Source organism: Paramisgurnus dabryanus, chromosome 1, assembly GCF_030506205.2.
Source record: "Paramisgurnus dabryanus chromosome 1, PD_genome_1.1, whole genome shotgun sequence".
In the NCBI taxonomy this organism is placed as follows: Eukaryota; Metazoa; Chordata; class Actinopteri; order Cypriniformes; family Cobitidae; genus Paramisgurnus; species Paramisgurnus dabryanus.
Window position 1 is genome coordinate 16,274,222 of NC_133337.1, and position 22,158 is coordinate 16,296,379.

Sequence of the window (22,158 nt, forward strand, 5' to 3'; positions counted from 1 at the left end):
CGCCTAAACAGCAGCGGAGCCGTGAAGCTGGAAGACGCCCTGAGACCGAGTCCACGCCGGCTCATCCCCCGCGTGCTCTGTCTCCCCGCCGTCATCCTGTCACCTTCGCCCGTGAGGACTTACGCCCCCTGCCGAGTGCTAGCGGCATGGTTTCCTTTGGGTCCGGTGACAACTTGGAGATGATGTCATCCTCTGAGGAGTTGGAGGATTGGGCGGCTTCGGATGACGACGCCCACGCAGCCGCCGCTGATGAACCTACCGAGTCGCGTCCTCACGACTCTGAGCTCATCCGCATCTTGACGCAAGCTACGGCGGAGCTCAATATCAAGTGGTCGCCGCCGTCAGAGCCTCAACTCAGCCGGTTGGACGAGTGGTTTCTGCAGCCCGGGCGCCGTCAATCATCCCGCCAACGGCAGGCGCCGTTTTTCCCTGAGGTTCACCAGGAGCTCACCAAATCCTGGCGTGCTCCCCACTCCACCCGAGCTCAGAGCGCCGTCTCCCACGTCCTCTCCGTAGTGGACGGCGCCGACGAACACGGCTACTCTAAGATGCCGCCGCTCGAGGAAACTGTCGCCGCCCATCTCTGCCCGTCTTCAGCCGGCGGATGGAGGGCTAAGTTGAACCATCCGTCGAAGCCCTGTCGCCTGACATCGACCCTGGCGTCGAAATCCTACGCCGCCGACGGACACGCTGCATCCGCTCTCCATACGATGGCGGTACTGCAGGTATACCAGGCAAAACTCCTCCGTGACATGGACGAGTCAGGTCCGGACCCGTCGACCTTTCAAAACCTGCGCAGCGCGACTGATCTGGCCCTTCGCGCCACTAAAGTCGCCACTCAGGCTGTAGGAAGAGCCATGGCCAGCCTGGTTGTTCTGGAGAGACATCTGTGGCTGAACTTGACGGACATCAAGGACACGGACCGGGTTGCCCTTCTTGACTCGCCCGTGTCACCGTCGGGGCTCTTCGGCTCCGCTGTGGAGGGGTTCACCCAGCGCTTCACTGAGGCACAGAAATCGTCGCAGGCTATGCGGCATTTTCTACCGAAACGATCTGCCTCAGCGTCTGAGACCGGCCGCCCAAAACCGCCGCCAACTCAACGCCCTAAGCCAGCACCAGCTCAGCCCCAGCCGAGAGCTGAACCGGAGGTCAAGCGCCAGCGTCCTGCACGACCGGCTGGCCCGCCTCGACGCCGCGGTCCCCGTCCTAGGATTACGCTGGACCCGACGCCGGCACCGCCTCCCTGAAGAGAGTCTGAGGAGGAAAAGAGGCTCTGGTCCCGCTTCGGCCGGCCCGCCCTCGAAAGTTCTGCGTGTTTCAGTCCCCTCGGGCGCTGGACACACCCTCGCTGTAACAGCGAAACACAAATTTTTACCTTTTCACAAAAAGAGCAAATTTCCTCCTCTGTACACACAAACACACACACACGGCTTAACGTCCATAAGCATATCGACGCTCGCCGTCAAATTTCACGTTTGGCAATCCACCCCCGGTATGCCGGGCTGGATTCTAAACGTAATCCAACACGGTTATTCACTTCAATTCGCCCGGAGACCACCCCGGTTTCGCGGCGTTCTCTACACCACTGTCCCAGACGATCGTATACAGATCCTCAGGGAAGAGGTGCGTTCTTTATTACTAAAAGACGCGATAGAGACGGTCCCGGCGGATCAAAGCGAATCAGGCTTTTACAGTCGTTATTTTCTCGTTCCAAAGAAAGACGGCGGCCTCAGACCGATATTGGATCTACGCGTTTTGAATCGCGCTCTTGCCAAACGGCCGTTCAAAATGCTTACAGCCAGACGAATCATGGCGTTAATTCGACCGGGCGATTGGTTCATATCAGTGGATCTGAAAGACGCTTACTTTCACATTCCGATAGCGCCACGTCACAGGCCGTTCCTAAGATTCGCGTTCGACGGGACAGCATACCAGTACAAAGTTCTGCCCTTCGGATTATCTCTGGCACCACGCACATTTACCAAATGTGCGGATGCGGCTCTCGCCCCTCTCAGACAGAGCGGCATCCGCATATTGAATTACCTCGACGATTGGCTTATTCTGGCACAGTCAGAGAGGGAAATTACTGCGCACAAGACAGTTGTACTCCAGCATTTGGAGAATTTGGGGTTCAAAATCAACCTCCAGAAGAGTTTGCTCACCCCCACGCAGCGAATCACGTTCTTAGGCACGACGCTCGACTCATTAAAGATGCGGGCATGGCTTACACAGGAACGCGCGCTCACGGTCAGACGCGAGGCGGCATCGTTCAAAGCGGGTTCGCATCTCCCTCTCAAACGATACCAGAAAATGCTGGGTCTGATGGCAGCAGCATCCCCACTAATACCGTTGGGAATGCTGTTCATGAGGCCGCTTCAGTTTTGGTTGAAAGCGAAAGTTCCGCCCCGTGCTTGGTTGTCGGGCCGCTTATTAATCAAAATCACGTACAGCTGCGTGAAAGCGCTTTCGATATGGACATCCCCTCACCTTTTCCTCTCGGGCACGGAGCTCGGCTCCGTGAGCAGGAGGAAAGTGGTGACTACGGATGCGTCTGCGACGGGTTGGGGCGCTCACTGCGACGGCGAGCTCGCCTTCGGTGCGTGGAACAACCAGTTGTCTCAGCTACATATCAACCACCTCGAGATGTGGGCGGTTATCTTAGCGCTACGACACTTTCGACCGAAACTCCAACATCAACACGTTCTAGTGCGGTCGGACAGTATGACGGTGGTTTCGTTCATAAACCACCAAGGAGGGCTGAGATCTCGCTCCCTATCCAGGCTGGCGAAACGGCTTTTATTATGGGCTCACGCGAACGTACGTTCGTTAAAAGCGACTCACGTACCGGGTGTAGCCAATACGGGTGCAGACATTCTCTCGCGCAACGGTCCGCCGCCGGGAGAATGGAGACTGCATCCTCAGACGGTCGAGAGAATATGGACCGTCTTCGGCCGGGCGGAGATCGATCTGTTTGCATCAGACGAGAACGCGCATTGCCCGATCTTCTTCTCGAGACATCACGATGCCCTGTCGCAAGCATGGCCGGCTTGTCTTCTGTATGCTTTTCCTCCGGTGGCCCTGTTACCACAGGTCCTTCAGAGGATAAGAGAGACGAAATGCGCGATAATTCTGGTCGCTCCGTTTTGGCACAATCAACCGTGGCTCCCCGACCTATGGCAGCTGAAAACATCAGCACCATGGCCAGTACCGCTGAGGAAAGACCTCCTATCTCAGGCGAGAGGGACGATATGGCATCCACAGCCGGAGCTATGGAATCTACACGTTTGGTCTCTGAACGGCAACCATCACGTCTTTCAGGACGAGTGTTAAATACTCTAACTGAAGCTAGGGCCCCATCTACCAGGCGCCTTTACGCTCAAAAGTGGTCTATTTTTTCTGATTGGTGCACGACGAAAGACTTAAACCCAAACACCTGTGAAGTGGAGCATATTCTCTCCTTTCTGCAGGAAATGCTGGACAGCGGTCGCGCGCCCTCGACGCTTAAAGTGTATGTGGCGGCGATAACGGCGAATCACGCCCTTATCGCCGGTCGCACCGTGGGAAAACATGATCTAATCATTAAATTCCTCAGAGGCGCTCGCAGACTACACCCACCGCGACCTAACACGGTCCCGTCTTGGGATCTGTCCACGGTCCTGAAAGCGCTGCGCGGTCCCCCTTTCGAGCCCCTCGAGCAGGCTGACCTGCGCGCTCTCTCGTTTAAAACCGCTCTCCTCCTGGCGTTGGCATCGGTTAAACGAGTAGGCGATTTACACGCGTTTTCAATTGACCCGTCGTGTCTGGAATTCGGTCCTAACGATAGCAAAGTGATCCTTAGACCGAGAGCGGGATACATTCCTAAAGTTTTGACCACGCCATTTAGAGTTCAGGTGGTTTCACTTCTCGCCCTTCCGACGGCGGACGGCGAACAAACCCCGAACACGCTCTGCCCCGTCAGAGCGTTAAGAATATACACGGACCGTTCTGCCTCATACCGCAAGTCAGACCAGCTGTTCGTAAGCTTCGCACAACATTCCTTAGGTATGCCGCTCACTAAACAGAGGCTATCTAAGTGGATCGTCGAAGCCATTGCTTTGGCTTACGCCTCCCTGAATGAACATTGTCCAGTTGGTTTAAAAGCTCACTCCACGAGGGGTATGGCTTCATCTTGGGCTTGGTCTACGGGGATTTCTATCATTGACATTTGTAACGCGGCCGGCTGGTCCTCGCCGTCTACGTTTGTCAGATTTTATAGCCTGGATGTCCCTGCCTTACAAGCACAGGTCTTATCGGCTTAATGATTCACGCGATTGCGTTTCTGTATGCCTTCACGGTGCGTTGCTAGCTCACCGTCATGGCTACCTATTAATAAATCATGCACAGCTCGCGGCGCGCTCAGGGAACCCGCCGTCTCGTGCTCTATTGTATATGCATCATGGTGCGTTTAGAAACTTCACTGTATGCGTATTACTGTCTCATATATGGTGCTTACACTTGCGCTCGCTAGAGCTATGTATATGCTGGGTTAGGGCCACATGCAGTGTCTCTCCGGTAAGGGCACCTCAGTCCGTTGTGTATGCACGGCGGGATGGGATTACGTTCCCCCATAGCGTCAGCAAACTGACGCAATGCGAAGTGAACCGTATTGAAAGGGAACGCTTAGGTTACTCACGTAACCCCGGTTCCCTGAAATAACGGGAACGAAGCATTGCGTCGCTGGCCGTGCTACAAACGTCTACGCAGCGAGTGTTATTCGGCTGCGCGCTTCAGTCGAATAATAATGAGCTCTTGACGTATTTCACCGGCTTATATAGGGACGTGTGCCACGCCCCCGCGCGGGCTCAAACGTCATTGGTCTGTATTTTCTACAGACGTTAACCAATAGGCTTCAATCACGGAGTAAACAGGAGTTTCCCCCATAGCGTCAGCAAACTGACGCAATGCTTCGTTCCCGTTATTTCAGGGAACCGGGGTTACGTGAGTAACCTAAGCGTTATATACGCTAGTAATGTTTTGTATTGTCTGCTTTGTAACCCTGAATGAACCTGCATTGAAACGGAGAAAAATCAGACGCCTGTGTCTCTAGTGAACATTCCCACCAAATAATGCAGGGATATTTACCATATATCGACTTATATATAGAATTTTTGGCCATATCGTCCAGCCATAGTAAATTGTATTAAATGTTTTATTTCTTATGTAAGTAAGTACATAGTGTTTACAGACATGCTTTTATCCAAAGCGACTGACAGTCCATTACAATGTATGTTTGATCGGTATGTTCCCTGGTGATCAAATCTTTGACCTTTATGCTGCTAATGCAGTGCTCTACCAATTGCGCTAATGTAATAGAAAATGAACATGACACTTTTTAACTTAATAAAGACTGCATTTGCCACTCCAAAACCTCCAAACGGCCCCCGCTAATGGACAAAGAGCTGTACTGTGAGCTTCTATCTTGATTTGATCTGCTGTACTAAGGAACAGTTCAGTAAGCACAGGCTGTCACAATGACAAGGGCATGGATGAAGGAACAAGAAGCAATCAAAATATTAGTTCAATAAACTGCACCATTAAACAAGGTATGTCTGTGTTCAAGAGTACATCTCTTTTTGTACCCTGCGGAAGGAAACTGTCAGAAACATTTCTTATTGCAAGTCTTTATTGCAGTTCAACCAAAGAAGTTAAAGATTTTATTTGTAATAGAGAACTGCCTCATTGTAAAAAAAATCAGCATTTTTTTATCAAATAAAAAATTAAAAAACTTTAAAAAAAAAAAAAAAAACTTTCACAACTTAAAAAATTAAGTTAAACAATTTCAACTTGTTTTTATAAGTTATGTCAATTATTCACATGTCAAAACTTAAAATATTATGTTGAATTGACTTGCAAAAGTTGTTTTACTGTACTGAAGCCCACTGCACATTCAAGGTGTTTTGAGTGTTTGTGCTGAAGAAGGTTGTGAGCCTATTAGCTTTACTAAAGCCAAATCTTCTGCTCATTTGCTACTATGTGAGCAACACATGATAATAGGCAACAACAAGTTTTATGCGCATGCTTCAAGTCGTCTTCTTAGTTTTTAGTGTATATCTGTTGCGAAATTGCGTGGTTTTGTGTGTACACAGATCTTTATTGAGACGACGCCATGTTTGCAGAGGAAAAGACTGGATAGGGAAAGCTCTGGCTTCATGTGTATGTGGTCTTAGTCTGTATAAAGTCTTATATAAGTAACTTAGTAACTATCACTAACTTTACACCGTGAGAAATACTTTTATCAAAGAGTTTCACTGTTTTCATAACTCGCTTAACACGCTGGAGGCAAACAGACAACCTAAGGACATTATGGGATAGTGTGCCAGATGTATAATGAACCTGTTCCAAAGCTAGCTTGACAAATGGAAATTAATTTTAGTTGAATGAAAACTAAACTACTAACTGCTAAAAAAGGCAATTTTGTAGTCTGAAACTAGAAAATTCACTTTATTAGTCTGAACACTACTCACTTACTAGTGAAATCATCTTCAGTAGTCACTTCAAGACTAGACCTTATTCTGACAATCCAGTTTGTAACATTTATGCATTTAGCAGATGTTTTTATCCGAAGTGACTTACAGTGCATTCCAGATATACATTTTATCAGTATGTATGTGTGTTCCCTGGGAATCGAACCCACAACTCTACTAGTTGAAAGAATTGTGAACATAACCAGCGAATCCATTTTAGTCGTCTGAATTAGGGATGCTAAACAATTAATCGCGATTAATCGTTAGCAGAATAAAAGTTTTTGTTTACATCACATATGTGTGTAAACTGTGTATAATAAATATGTATATATATAAATATGAACACATTCATGTATAATTTTAAGAAGAAAAAAAATTATATATTAAGTATGTATATTTATATATAATATAAATTATATATAAATATACAAATGTATATACACATGTAAACATTTCTAAAACATATACATGCATGTGTGTACATTTATTTATACAAATTTATTATACACAGTTCACACACATATATGATGTAAACAAAAACTTTTATTCTGCTAACGATTAATCACGATTAATTGTTTAGCATCCCTAGTCTGAATATTAAACAGTAAAAACTAAAATTCATTTCAGTAATCTGAGGCCAAGTCTACGCAAACACTGGTATTTTTTATAAAATACCTACGTTTAGAAATAATCCCACACAAGCATGATTTACAAAAATCTCCGTCCACATGAAAACGCAAAAACACGTCATGAAGCACTGTCACGATCATGCCAAACCAACAGGTGGTGATGTAACCATAGCCTTAAAATAGGGCTGAACGATACATCGAATTTTCATCGTCATCGCGATCTGAACTCACGCGATGAACACATCGCAACAGACAGCCTTGACGCGGTGAATGAAGGGAAAACGGTAAGCGCATGTAATAAACGTTTGACCTATCACGTTTAGTCCTGAAGACATGCCCTGCGTCCCAAACCGCATACTTCCATACTATATAGTAGGCGAAAAGCACTTTTTCTTGTACTCTTTGCATACTATATAGTATGGAAGTAGGCAGTTTGGGACGCACGGATGGTTTGCGCGTTCATGCTATTAGGCCAATCAGGGGAACCCCCAAGTCAGCTACGCTCAGATTGATTTGTGAGGTGTCAGTTGCGATGCTGTGCCTGTTAGCAAAAACTATAGCGGAGGAAGGAGAGAAGAGTGAGGAAAATGCGTTGTCAGACGAAGACCTTGTGGTGAAAAAGAACAGCACTTCAGCTATATCATGCAATTATTTTGGATTTAGGAGAGATGACGCCGCAAACACAGGTACTGTGGATGCGGTGATTCACATATTGCGTCTATTGCACGCTCAAGTTCATTATTTCAAATGTAGGCGCGTAGTATGTGCGCTCTGGAAGCGGAGCGGTCGCGACTCGCATGTTTTTCAACGCTTTCCAGGCTTTTCAAAAACATTTTTACTTTTTAGAATGAAAACTTTTACAGTTATTCTCTAATCAGTCTCTCCTATTTTCTCCTACTCCAAGTTTGATGATCAATATTCATAATGCGCAAAACTTTCATTGAACTAGATCTCTGTGTAGGCGGAGCTGTCAGCCGCGACAAAAACTAACATGAAAAAGATACCTTTAATCACGTCACAGCATATCATGTAGTTAGTGTTTCAATTGGGCTGGGGCCACCTGTCTTGCTCTGCTCTGTGTGCAAGTACCCGTTAGACGCAGCGTGACCATACCGGGCCCTATTTTAACGATCTGAAACGCAAGTGCGAAGCGCAACGCGCAAGTGAGTTTGTGGGCAGATCTTGGGTGCTGTTGCTATTTTCCCGCCGTGAGAAATAACTCTTGCGCCGGGCGCAAATCAATAAGGGGTTGGTCTGAAGTAGGTTCATTATTCATAGGTGTGGTTTGGGCGTAACGTCAAATAAACCAATCAGAACGCTATCCAACATTCCCTTTAAACGCAAGGGCGCAAGTTCCATGGCGGGTTGCTATTATTATGACGGATTTACCAGGCGCACGCCAGGAGCGGTTCACAGCCGAGGAGACCGACGTTCTTGTAAATTCCAAACTTGCCAGCATAAATCGGGCACGCCGTGTAACGGGAAGTGGATCTGCCTACACATGACCTGACGCCAGCAGAGGACATCGCTGCGTCCACCCTCACCGCTGAAAGGGTTTGGGGGCTTTGAAATCGGACCCAAGAAACGCAACCAAGGTCCAACCCCAAAGTACACTTACAAATCAAGTTCATATACATTAAGGTTTCTTATGAAAACATTTTAATTATTATTTACATAAAATAAACGTAATACAGCCACACAACAAACTTATTATTATTAACTTATGAAAATATTTTAATAGTTATTTGCATGAGAATTTTTTAACGCAGCCACACAATAAATAAAAACTATCACCACAATGCTCACCACTATGATTTCCCTTATCTTGTGTATTAATATTTTTTAGTGTAACAATTTATGATTTGCAAAAATAACTGTTGCATCTGTGTAGATTAGATGCAAAGTGTATGCGCGTTGTGCACGCTATACATTATGGTCAAGCATGCGCCCTTAAAATAGCATAATGAACCACGCGCAACGCGCCACTGACTTTAAACTTTTTTTTCTGGTCAGTGGCGCAATTGTTTTTTAAAACTGCAAAATAGCACCAGGGATGGTTTGCGCCGGAACACGCCTCCTTTTTTGCGCTGAACCGCCCAGGGAGCGCAAGTTCATTCCCTAGTTTGCCGACGTGCGTCTGTGGAGGAAAAAACCCGCTGTGTGCCGGTGCAAAATACGAAAGATACATGCGTCACTGACAAAGTCAATTGCGCTGGCTGCAGGATAGGGCCCACCGTGTTTTTAGTTCATAAAAGGTAGGCTTTACGCTTTGCATACACACCCCTCGAAAGCACCCTTCCAACCCCCACATAACTTGAATCCAAATTTAACCCCTGCATTTCTGTAGTCTGAATCCTAGACTGTACTTAAAATACACTGTAGCCTTGAATCTTAGACTTTAAGTAGCCATGAAGTCTTCTCTGATATCAGACCACCTCTCCAGGACTGACTTAAGGTCTGTATTGTAATCCCACCTGATACAGGCTGGAGAGATGTACTCGTGCGGCCAGGCCACCTCCTCCCTTTCCCCAAGCTGAATAAAGTCTATTGTGTGCATGGAGTCCTTCTTTAAAGTGCGTCCATATGAAAGCCGGCTAATCCCAGTAAGCCAAGCAGAGACATGCATACGTTTCAATGCAGAGAGAGACAGAAAGAGACACCATGACTGGAAATGCCCTTACTGTAGGACGTCAGGGTGGACAGGTTTATGTGTGATGTACTACTACAAACTAGAAAGTTTTCAAAGTCAGCACGAAGCACTCTCTCAAACCTCAAGTGCACTTTCTGGGAACAGAGCTCATTCGCGTCTATTGTAGGCGCCTGCACTCTACTTTGTCAAATCATCGCTCTGCTTCACAATCTATAGCTACAAACTTCCTCCTCTAAGCTATCATAGAGACATCCACACTCAGACATCCTTATCATTGCTGGATTACCCTGATACAGTAGCTGCCTGCGGTTCTGCGAGATTGACAGTAATAGACTTCAAGATGAGTTGGCGGTATATTTAATCTGACATATAGGAAATGTGTATTGATATGTCGAACCGTCTTAATGATCTAAGTCATGTCTAACTTACAAAGGTTCTGCCTGCCGGATATTCAATTAGAAAGGGATTTCTTTCAAGACATTTCTGAGTGACACCCAGACCAACAAAATTAAGATCTTATGAAACACGGGTCTGTGCAAATGAAAAAATTCTTACATAAACGGATGTAGATGCAGAATAGGGAAAAATAGTATCATTGGAAATTATTGCAGCATTCAGATCTAATTTGAATTTAGTTGTATGTCAAAAGCACTATTCGGACGGGATTAGTTTTCCAAACGACGTTTGAGTTTCAACATGTCCCCCAGGACGTCTGTGATTTTATGTACCGATTCGGACGGGATTAAAATTCTCAGGCTATTCCAGAGATGGGAGTGTCTGTTTCATGCATTTGGGCGTTGCAGAAAATCACGTGCTCTGGATACGTGTGTTTGTAATGTTTAATATTTTGCTTTTAATGTAAAATTATTACCGAACATGTAATTTATTAATTTAATTTTACAAATCAAAATAAAATATACAAATCCTACTGAAGTAATGTTAGCCTACGTGTTTTATATAAGTGGCTGCCTATAAAAAACCCAAAGAAATAATGATTAATAACAATTTATTATCTTTATTAATTAACATTACCATTCCGGAGTTGAACAAGTTTGAACAGAGTTTCTTACCTTATAACGTTACTGATATTACAGTGGCCAGTCTTAACAGTGTTTGATATTCAGCTCGTCTTGATTTAATTATTTTATTTTGCCGAATGTAAAAAAAACATTCATATATAAATAAATGGGACTCAGGAAATACAATATACGTGCATTAGTAAGACCTTACGGCAGATCATGTTGGCCAAAACACGAAATGAACCGCGTTTTCAAAAGATATTGCGGGCAAACACAGACATTTGCATTCCGGACGGGATTAAATTTCACAGAGGACTTCTGAGTTCGGCGAAAAACAGTAGGTAAATTGCTCTGGAATTCTTACGGAGGTCGTCAGAGAAAAACACAGACATGGCCGATTCGGATGGGATTAAAAACACAGAGGACCTCTGAGAAGCACGGTTACCTCAGAGGTCCCCCTGTAAAACTAATCCCGTCCGAATAGGGCTAAAGATTTGTTTATAGTTGTTGCTTTATATAATTTTGTGACAGATTTTGTGGAAACCTGGCTAATGTATTTTTTTTTTTGTGATTTACTGTTTTTATCATAAAATCATTTTACTTAATGTAAAGAACGTTGATATCTATAATACTGACAGAGTTAGGTCATGTTAAAGATTGATGATAAACATGTTAATGAGAATTAGTTGAAATCAAACTTTGATGCTCCTAATCTTATAATTTTGATAAAAATCCCTGGATTTTAAAGACAGGCTCACATTTGCTGCATATAGGTGTAAAATGACATGAAATGTAGTTTTACATTTCTTTGTTTTATAGATAAAGCCTGTGAATCAATTGTTGCATGCATCCCAATGCTTATGTAGCTTAATAACCCAAAGTTTGTGGTTTCAATATCCAGGGAACAAAAACATACAGAAAAAAATTATATATTTAAAGTGCACCTATTTCATTGCTAAAAAACAATGATATTTTGTGTATTTGGTATATATTTGTGTGTATTATTTTTAAAAACAATTATTTTTCACATATTGTACATTTTTGTAGCTACAGAGTTCAAGATCTCTTACTGAAACCCACTGATTTTGTACAAAACTCATTGATCTGAAAAGCTCTGTGTCCCTGATTGGCCAGCTAATCTGTACATTGTGATTGGCCTGAATACTGGAAATGTGATGCTCCTTATCATGTTTGAAAGATTCGCTCACAATGCAATGGTAACAGGAGTTAACTTACAGGCTTTGAGACAAAGCGGGAAGAATTATGATAATGTCGGTCATGTCTACATCACCAATCACAGGGAGTAAACTGTTGCCTTCAATTTGTGTGTTTGTTGTAGTCCAAGAAAAGAGATTTTCGTTGGAAATGATAACTTGCGTCATGTTACTTTTGGGTTTGTACGTTTTGCATATCTTTAACATGTACTAATACACACTTACACACAAAAGAAAATGTAAAAACATGAAACAGCCCATAGTTGCTCTTTAAAACACTGTGTATCGCTTGGAATATAAGTGTCTCCCAAAATGTACATCCTCTATCGACAATCAATAGCCTCATGCTCCCCAAGTGTTTTCAGTGCATTACAAAATGAATACTCATCCACCCCACTGCTCCATCTGTTGGCTTTAGACACATAGGAGGTGGTAATGATGTCAGCGATTTGTAATCTCGTTTTACCCATTCATTAAACGGCTGGTCCCATCTGGCAAGTGCAAGCACTGGGGACATTTGACGACATCTCGCTCTCATTGTCTGCAGTGAGGGCCAGTGGGGTTCAAAGAAAGGCCAAGGTGTTTTGTGGATTTTATAGTTTTTTGTATTCATGTCTTGTGTCCTGTAAAGAACCAGCCCAAACACGGTTAGAAAAAACGTGTTTGAACATAGCTTGGAATAATTGGCTCTTCATCTGTCTGACGCTTTTGTCATCCAACAAAAACATGTCAATGACAAGTAGTCTGTATCACAAAAAGCGATTAATTTCTCTATGTAAGGAAGCAGCCACAAATCTGTATTAAGGTAGTTACTGGGAGACCAAAGAGGTTTATCCTCTCTCTTAGATCAAGCGTCTCATTCATTCTTTGGGTTAATCATCGACTTTAAGGTGTGTTTGTATTTGAAATGGCATAAGTACCAACTGCGAAACACATTCACACATAAATCCCACAAATCTTTTTATTTTATTTCACTGAGAACCCTTTGTACCTTCTTCACGCAGCAACAGTCCCGCCTTTATGTCTTTGTCAGGGATTTGGCCTGTATTTAACAATGGGTATAGGATGCTTGATATCTGCAATCAAACTGGAAAAGTTAATATCAGGATTTTTTAGTATTAGCATTTTAGTAATAGTGCACCCCATATCCATTATTTTAAATATGAAACGTTTAATATAAAATTTTAGATCAGTGATTATAAGTAAAGTAAGTAAACAAGAGAAAAAAACTATATGTCAGTGGCAAGTAGGCTGAGCTTTGATGTATTGCAATATAGTCTTGGCTTGTGGCCATTATAAATATTAGAAATGTATTGTTGGAAGATGTTGCAAAGACTGAACTGTGTAGTACTGAATTGTGGAGTTACAGTGTTGAAGGATTCACTTAAATTACATTCATGATTTTTTGGGCGGGGCTAAAATGGTGGCTTTATGCCACACTAGACAGTGGGCATGGTCTCAGCGCTGACAGCGGACTACCCCAGCATTTGAGAGAAGAGTATCCTGCCTGTTTTTCCAAGATTTAATCATTTAAATTTGGCTTGTATCACATTTTTCTGTATTAACATATTTAATATCGGACTTTACACAGACTTTAAGTAATCAGCTGTCTGTATCAGTTTTTTTTTATATTGGTGCAACCCTACATTTTCTGTTTTTAATTGTGATGACGAACTACTGTATATTGCTTTTACTTACTCAAAAGATTTAGTCAAATAAGTAACGTCAGTGGCACTATGAGTTTATCATCTCACAGATCTTATATTGATATGTTGGTGCCATTGATGCATATGAAGACAGAGATGCAGGTGTGCAGATTGGTCAGAGGAACCCTCATGCAGATCAGCAGAAAGCATTTCATCCATTCACACTTGCATCTGGAATTATTTCATAAGCTACTTATCAAGTCAATCTACCACAACCATGGCCTTATCCTGGCATTTCCTGTTATATTGGCATCTACAATATTTAATGGAAATAATTAATATTACATTTTAGAAATTCACATACAATTATGTTGTTAAAAGCAATGAGCTTTACTGACACAAATTTTCAATGCTTGTAATAATTTCCAAGATTGTTTTGTTGATTGTTAAGTTCAAAGGTTTACACCCTGTGTAACCTTGTGACCCTGTCTGTTAAATCCAGGCTTAAATCTCATAATCTAATTATGAGATAGAGATTAATAGAGATTAGGAGCATCAAAGTTTGTTTCCGTAATTGATTTCAAATTAATTTTAATATTTGGCATGCCCTTAGTCAGTATCAAAGATATCATGGTTATGTGATCTTTACATTACGTAGGATGATATTATGTAGAAAATTTAGCTGTTTTTTTTATTTAACATTTGGTATGTACAAGATATGTTCATTAAAAATAGTGCAATGTATTACAATATTTGGTGTATTACAAAACATCAAAAAGAAATAATAGCAACACTGTACACTATTTCAGGATTCCTTGCAACTTACATCCTGAGTGAATGTGTGTTCGTCTGTTTATGAGAAGTTACATGGATTTTTTTCCTCATGTACCCAAAGCACATCAGTCGTGTAGAGAAAGGTGGGATAAGTCCGTGGTTTCCTCAAGATTAATTGGCTGAGTGGGTGGCACGTTTGCTTCGTTTGTTATGATTCAAACATTTGAACCTGAAGGAGGGTTGCACAAGACTGTCACATGACTGCCACACTAATTTTCTTTGGCTCCTCCTTAGAGATATGTACCTCACAAAAGCCATGTTTTTAGTCTCATTTAATGATTTTGTTTAAATGGTGTGCTCTGGGTGGTGTTTCTTAATGTCTTTGTTAGTATATCATATTTAATACATTGACACCTATATTCCAGTTTTTCAACCATTTCACCCCAAAGCAAGTTTTAGGATGAGCAATGTTTTACAGTACATATAAGTCGATTAGTCATTCTTGTCTAACAGGAGCAAAACTCACTTCAGGTCAACCCACCACTAACACGCTTTGAGAAAATAATGGAATCCACATTCATCCTTGTGTAAGATGAGTGCGTCGTGGATAATGACAGGGAATTCAAATGGCGGAGTTTGTTATCCCATTTTCTTTATCTAATTACATTAGTCAGCTTGAGTAACATAACACACCCTTTTAAAGTAAAGAAACCCTTCTCAATTATTCTTACAGCTGTGGCCATGGGATATCCTATGGCTTTCATCCAATATCTAATACACAATATAAAGATAATGTGAGGCGTACTGCAGATTTAACAACCGCCAGTTAAACATTTAGACACAAGATAAACCAGTGTAAATGTATGTATAAAGATAAGGGTTATTATCATACTAAAGCAGTTTGTTGTGGCTATATAAATGTTGATAAACTTGTCAATGTTTATTTAATTCATGTTATCTAGATATGATTTAAATATTGGTTTATGTAATTATTATAATGTAGGCCAAGTTATTATCAGTTGATTGACTGGAATAACTGTTAACTTTATTTTTGCATGTGGTGGTCATCAGTATGTTAAGACAGCGACAGATCATTTATCTATTGGAGGCAGATGATGGCAATTTGTTGCACTTTTTGTCCTGTTTGCAGGCTTATCTAGGGAAAAGAATATCATAGAAATTCATGGACAAATAAGGTGATATACTTTCTTTAAAAGAAATAAAAATAATCTGAACTTCTTTGGTACGTTCTTATATTATTATTATTATTATTATTATTATTATTTAATTGTGCAACAGTGCAATCATATCACAGAACACAATAAAAACCTAACAATAATCCTGTATCATCATTACATCAATTGCCAACAGACATTTTCTTTAATGTCTTTACCTCCTGACAGAATGTGTTTAAAGGTGCTCTTTTCCTACAGTAAGTGTGCTTAGGTTGTGTAATTGTGTACTTAGGGAAGAAAAAGAGAAAAGGAGAGGGATTGAAGGATGTCAATGAGTATGTCTTTGCTCAAGTCTGTGCAAATGCACTTTTGATGTAATGTGTGACATTGCTGATAGATTCAATTCACTAAGAAGGAAGGTAGAGCTACGGATCAAAGGATACTTGAACTTATTCTGCATTTAGTACTTTAAAGGTGTCGTATAGTGACAGCGTGAGCTTTGTCGAAATGTGGAGGCCAAACTTTCAAAAAGGGTCATTGAAAGATACAGTAACCAGTCTTAAAGGTTCATAGATACAGTAACAAGTCTTAAAGGTGCAGACACAAGTCTAAGGGGCTGTTTACACTTGGTATTAAGATGTGTTTTCATCGATCGGATCACAAGTGGACGAGAGAGACACATTATGTTTACACCTGGTATTTAAATCCGTCTCTTTTGTCCACTTTCGACTGCTTCTGTTCTGAATACTGTGAGGGGACGGTCCGTGAGACGCTGGGCGAATCTCTCTGCTGTCATTCAAACGCGAGCGGGAGTAATTATGAGTTTATATGGACGCAAACTAATATTATGTGCTTGTTTAGCAAGTATACATGCTGCACAGTGTTTTGTACATTTATAGGTTGGAGCTTTCTCTGAATTTTCAGCGCAATTGATGAAATAGGATCGCGCAACTTTCACGCTTTCAAAACAAAACTACGGAGAACACACGCAGTAGTTTTATCAATGAAAGGCTAAAAATAGCGCTGTTCACCGTATGTTCACGCCAGAAGTCAAAAAAGACGTAAAACTTGTGTTTAATACCTCAGATTAGATAAATGGGCGGAGAGAAGGCGGTCGCGTGTGGCTGTTCGAACACATTCAACCACATTTGCGTTCCGCAACTCCAAAGCGATCCGATTGAAAGTGGTTTCGACTACCTCTGAATGTGGTTGAAAGTGGTCGAAAGTGGACGCGTTCAAAACGTTTTGAACACCGTTTACACCTGGCATTAACGTCGTCCACTTGTGATCCGATCGTCGAAAAAACGCATGTTAATGCCAAGTGTAAACAGCCTCTAATTTACAGGGTCACAGAAAGGGACGGGGTGGTTAAAAAAACATCTGCTGCTGCCTATAGTCTGGAGTTGAAGCAGTCATTACTTTTATTATGTTGACCTTATCCTAACCAAGGACTCCACACCGCCATTGCAATGATTAATCTATTTAAATGTATTTAATAAAGAGAAGTTTTTTATTTGTGAACTTACTGTATCCGATTTGGTCTACACTTACGTCACCTCACACAACTTCAATAGTCTGAACTCACTCTGTGCTTTACATACCAGACAGAGCTTTAATATGAATGGTAGTGGTTGCACAACACATTTTCTTGAGATTTATGGTTCTGGTATAATTTAGAGACACATAACTCAACCCACAGAATCATGACACCTCCATATTTGAAAGGTCTCGGCCGCATTGTTTTGCCGGGGGTATTAATTGGTTTTACCACCTGTTCTGCAGTTGTTCCTTTAGCAAAACAGAAAAGGACCCAACGTGGTACTTGCGGGAGCTTCCTTATAATTCATGCTCACCAAATGAAAACAGTGGGCTTTAGATCAAACGTAGGCTGCGTAAAATCGATTTCATCAAATAAGGTGGAATCGCAGAGAGCACTCTGGGGCTAGCCAACTATTAAGTAGTTTTTCTGGGATTATTAAGGCTTTTTTCTAATATCCTGATTTAGTTCACCCAAACAAAACCATTGTAGCTCTGTGCCATTATTAAAACATTGCCTTGTTTGTTTAAGCATGCTTACCTATTCAACAAGGAACACTGTCTTAACCAATGGCCTGAGGTTGGTGGGGCTTTTTGTTAGACTAAAGTCAGATGGGCAGAGTGTTTAGTAAACATGTCATTATTTGGTGACGCTAAGGCCACATAAATTACATATTTTACATATTTTACCTTTAAGACAGAATCCAAGTGCTTACCGGCTAAGGTCACGTGAAATCAGTCTAAAAAGAAACTATTGTCATATTCGGATAATATAGTATATGGCACGTGGATGTTAGTTGGGATATGTGTGCATGATAGTGGGGATATTTATTTGATTTATTATTGATTGTTTGTTTACACTGTTAAAATGTCTGATTTGTTTTATGCTACTGTAAAACCTGTTTTCTTTTTTAGAAGTTGTTGTGATATTAAACATATGTTGGTTATATCATTATTTAAAATAGATTTTAACACAATGTAAAAAAGCATAGTGGCCCTAGTTCCAACATTCCAAGGAATTTCCATGGGATGTGAATCTGTAATATTTATAGTTTGTTGTTTCTTTGCTCTTTAGATGGTATCCACACAGTGATGTCCTTCTGTACTCTCCGTGTGACCATCATCACTGACGAGATGCTCATGAACAGCATCACAGTCCGTCTGGAGAACATGTCCCAGGAACGCTTCCTGTCCCCGCTCCTCTCACTCTTTGCGGAAGGCGTGGCGACGATTCTCTCAACCAGCCGTGATGATGTCTTCATTTTCAATGTCCAGAATGACACAGATGTCACCGGCAGCATCCTCAACGTCACCTTTTCTGCAATGGTCTCCGGAGGAGCTCCCGATCGATACTTCCCTTCGGAAGAGCTCCAGGAGCAAATCTACCTGAACCGGACACTGCTACGGCAAATTTCCAGCCAGAACGTCCTTCCATTTGACGACAACATCTGCCTGCGGGAGCCCTGTGAGAATTATATGAAATGCGTCTCTGTGTTGAAATTCGACAGCTCCCCACCATTCATAGCTTCGAACACAGTTCTCTTCAGGCCGATCCATCCTATTAACGGCCTGCGTTGCCGTTGTCCTGCCGGATTCACCGGTGACTACTGTGAGACCGAGATTGACTTGTGCTACTCTGGTCCATGCCGCAACAACGGTCTCTGCCGCAGTCGAGAGGGAGGGTATACCTGCGAGTGTATGGATGACTTTACAGGTGAGTTTGCATGTCTATTACACAACATTTGTGTGCGGTCTGTTAAGTATTGCACTTGTGGGAATCTATAGCATACTGTTAAGTGTTTAAGAAGGGGTGTTTTGTCAGGAGCCGAAAGAACAACCTGAGGGTTGTAAACCACAGTTAACAAAACCACTTCAAGAACCAAAAAGCATAATGTCCTTGTCACAGGTGGACAAACAAGTGAAGTTTTAAGCACATTAAACTGAGTAAAGATCAGATCGGATATACCATGGTAATTAAAGTTTCTGTCTCATTGACAATGCCTATATCTGATATGACAGTAGGAACCCACTCTCCAGTTTGGAGGCTACTTTGCAGTTCTTGCCCATCTCTTCCTTTTTGATCAATGCCAAATACCCCTCTAATCACCCCCTTTGGTGCTTTGAAGGTCACAGTTCAACTTCAGGTATTCTCCATCTATTATAGTGGTGATGACAGCCCGCCTCTCAACATCTATGCCTTTCTGGCTTTCTCACATTAGTGGAAAACAGATCTGTCTATTTCCCTCTGAGAGAAAGATTATCCCTAGGAAATCAGGGGTCATTACAGGCAGAGGGACTGTCATCCTGTTCCCCGCCACACATAAACACCCCTTGTCCAGATTTTGTCAGGAAAATAGCTGATATACAACACTGCATCAGTTGTATGTCCATCTTCGAAAAGGGAATTGGTGGTGCCATAGAGGAACTCTTGGATTGCAAAGAGCTTCCGTTACGAAACCTGAGACCTAAGTCTGGGCTCAAACTTTGATTTAAGGCCAGCCTAGTATCAGATCAGAGACAATGATTCCTCACGAAGTTTGCCAGTCACAGAATTTTTGGCCAGGTTTCTTCATAATAATGTACATGTCAGAGGCCTGATTGACTCCAATGCTTATTAGAAAGATGTAGATGGTGTCTAGTATTTAATCCTCTTTGGGTTTAAGGGATACATGTTGCAACACTAACTTTAGCTGTTTCATTTAGAAAAAAAGTGTTACATTTTAATCGCAACCATACATAATGTTGTGCATGATGACGTTTTAAGGGACACTTGGTTTCTATATTTGAAGAATTATCTTCGTTGCAAAGTGAGAAAACTCAGTTTTTTTTATTTTTCAGAAATCTCGTTTTTTGGTTGTGCATTCCAATTAATATCAATTCAACTGCAGTTGGTTTGTTTTGATTTAAACCTTCATAACTTGAAAAATACAGCTAAGTAGCACCATAAAACAAAATAATAACATGATAACATAATAATAAACATGTTTTGACAAAAATGTTAAAAACGGAGTTATCTCATTTTGCAACGAAAGTTTTAATGTGCTCTCTTTGAACTGGGTATAGTCATAAAATCTCGAACCTAGTCTCACTCTGTTTATATTTCTGCATAACCTAAGATACCTTGCTTCAAGTAAATATTAGTGCACTTTTCGAAAGAAACTTTTGTAAGTCGCCACTATGCTTCCTGTAAACAGTTCTTGACATACCTTTGCGAACACGATCAATCCAAGACATCAGACGTTTATCCGCCCAGTCTGACGAATATACCCCAATCATTTTCAGTATTTTCTGCTTTGTAACCTTGAATAAACTTAGAGAAAAACAAGTGCCTCTAGTGGACACTCCAGCCTCTCCACAAAGCTAATAAACTTTAAATATGCTTTGATTAGTCGAGTTTCTTTCTTCATGCAGGGACATCTCTATATGAAAGGACATTTTTCTTTAAAGTCGCCATGAACCGGAAGTAGCGATTGCCTTATTTTCCCCGTGGTGACGTATATCCGAATGAAACGGCTTTTGAGATTAAATAAGGCAGGGCTGGATTTGAATTTGTCCATCGAGATCTGATTGGATCGTTTGAAGTTGGGTCGTGTTGCTAATTGCTAATAGCTGCGATCTTCTCCCTGACCCCGCCCACCTGCCATACTTTTGACCGGAAGTGAGAAGAGATCGTTTTGAGGAGGGGAGGAGATTTGCATTTTTGATTAAAGATTATGAGGACACACAAATTTTTTAAAAATAATGAAGCTCACAAATAAGTCATTTGTTAATAATACCACAATATTAAAAATATATATATAGTTTTTCATTTCAATTTCATTGCGACTTTAAGGTGAAGATAGATACATTATTTAATGCTATAGCGTTATACTGTTTAGCACAATAAGCTAGTGTATAGGGACGCCAGCTACACACCTTTTATCTAATTACATCTTTTAAAACTTATTTGCTTAATTATTCAGTATTTTTTATATTTTAATCCTTACTTAATGTGGTACTTTAGTGGTAGTTACTAGGTTTAATTCTTAAAATAGAGCTACCAATGCCTTGCTCATCATCAAATTAAACAATTGTAAAAGTCATATAAATAAATTTTAATTGAATAAATTACAGTAAGTGTGGTTAGGTAACTAAATATTTTCGCTATCTACAGTCACGTAAAGTTCACTATCTGATAAGTTTTTGTTAGTCTGACAATCCTTGTTTGACATGACTTGCTCTCCTGCAGGTGAGAACTGTGAAATAGATGCCCGCTCTGGTCGCTGTGTCCCTGGTGTATGTAAGAACGGAGGTGAATGCGTCAACCTGCTTGTGGGCGGCTTTACATGCAACTGCCCCTCAGGAGAATACGAAAAGCCTTTTTGTGAGATGACAACCCGCAGCTTTCCCGGACAGTCCTTTATTACCTTCCGAGGCCTGCGACAGAGGTTTCACTTCACGGTCTCCTTTATGTAAGTACTGGGATGTATTTTTCATCTTTTAGTTAAGCAGTAATGCCTAAAAATGTGTCCTCATTTGTTGAAAGTTGCATATGTAACCTTTAAGCTCAGCTTGGGGGCCAATGGGGAAATGTATTGCACTTGTCCTTGGTCATATGACAACAAATACTTACAGGCTTATCATTTCCACCCTTTCTTTGAGCTAACAAGTTGCTTTTAAAGCTAGAAAGACATACAGTATGATGGATAATAGATTGTGTGTGTTTTTGTTCTTCCCATGTTCTTTAGAAGTTATTAATGATGCTGTTTCTAAGCATTGAATGTTGAGACAAAGTCACTAGAGAAATATTTTGGCTCACTTGTCATGTAAAAACAGGAAAGGCTACTTGTTGAGAGAGCCCTATCAATGTTTTTCTTTATTGGTATCTTCTTCCTGTAGTGCAGCTGGTCTCTGACTCCTCCGCCTTTTGTACCCCGGCCCAGGCATGGGAGAGGTGGGATGTTAAGGAACCACTTCCTGTTTCAGGACCACTGTTCTTACGCGCACTTCCTCCGCGTTTTATTCTTTTCCTG

At 41.8% G+C, this 22,158-nt stretch overlaps 1 protein-coding gene across 8 annotated transcripts in view; it reads left to right on the plus strand.

Moving 5' to 3' along the window:
- The window catches only part of celsr1a (cadherin EGF LAG seven-pass G-type receptor 1a), a 97,131-nt gene that overhangs the window by 31,357 nt on the left and 43,616 nt on the right, over positions 1–22,158 (plus strand). For all 8 annotated transcript variants that reach the window (XM_065269234.2, XM_065269235.2, XM_065269236.2 and 5 more), the window contains exons 2-3: positions 18,222–18,860; positions 21,375–21,597. In XM_065269234.2, the coding sequence (XP_065125306.2) occupies positions 18,222–18,860; positions 21,375–21,597 (862 nt within the window). The remainder of the gene's footprint in view (positions 1–18,221; positions 18,861–21,374; positions 21,598–22,158) is intronic.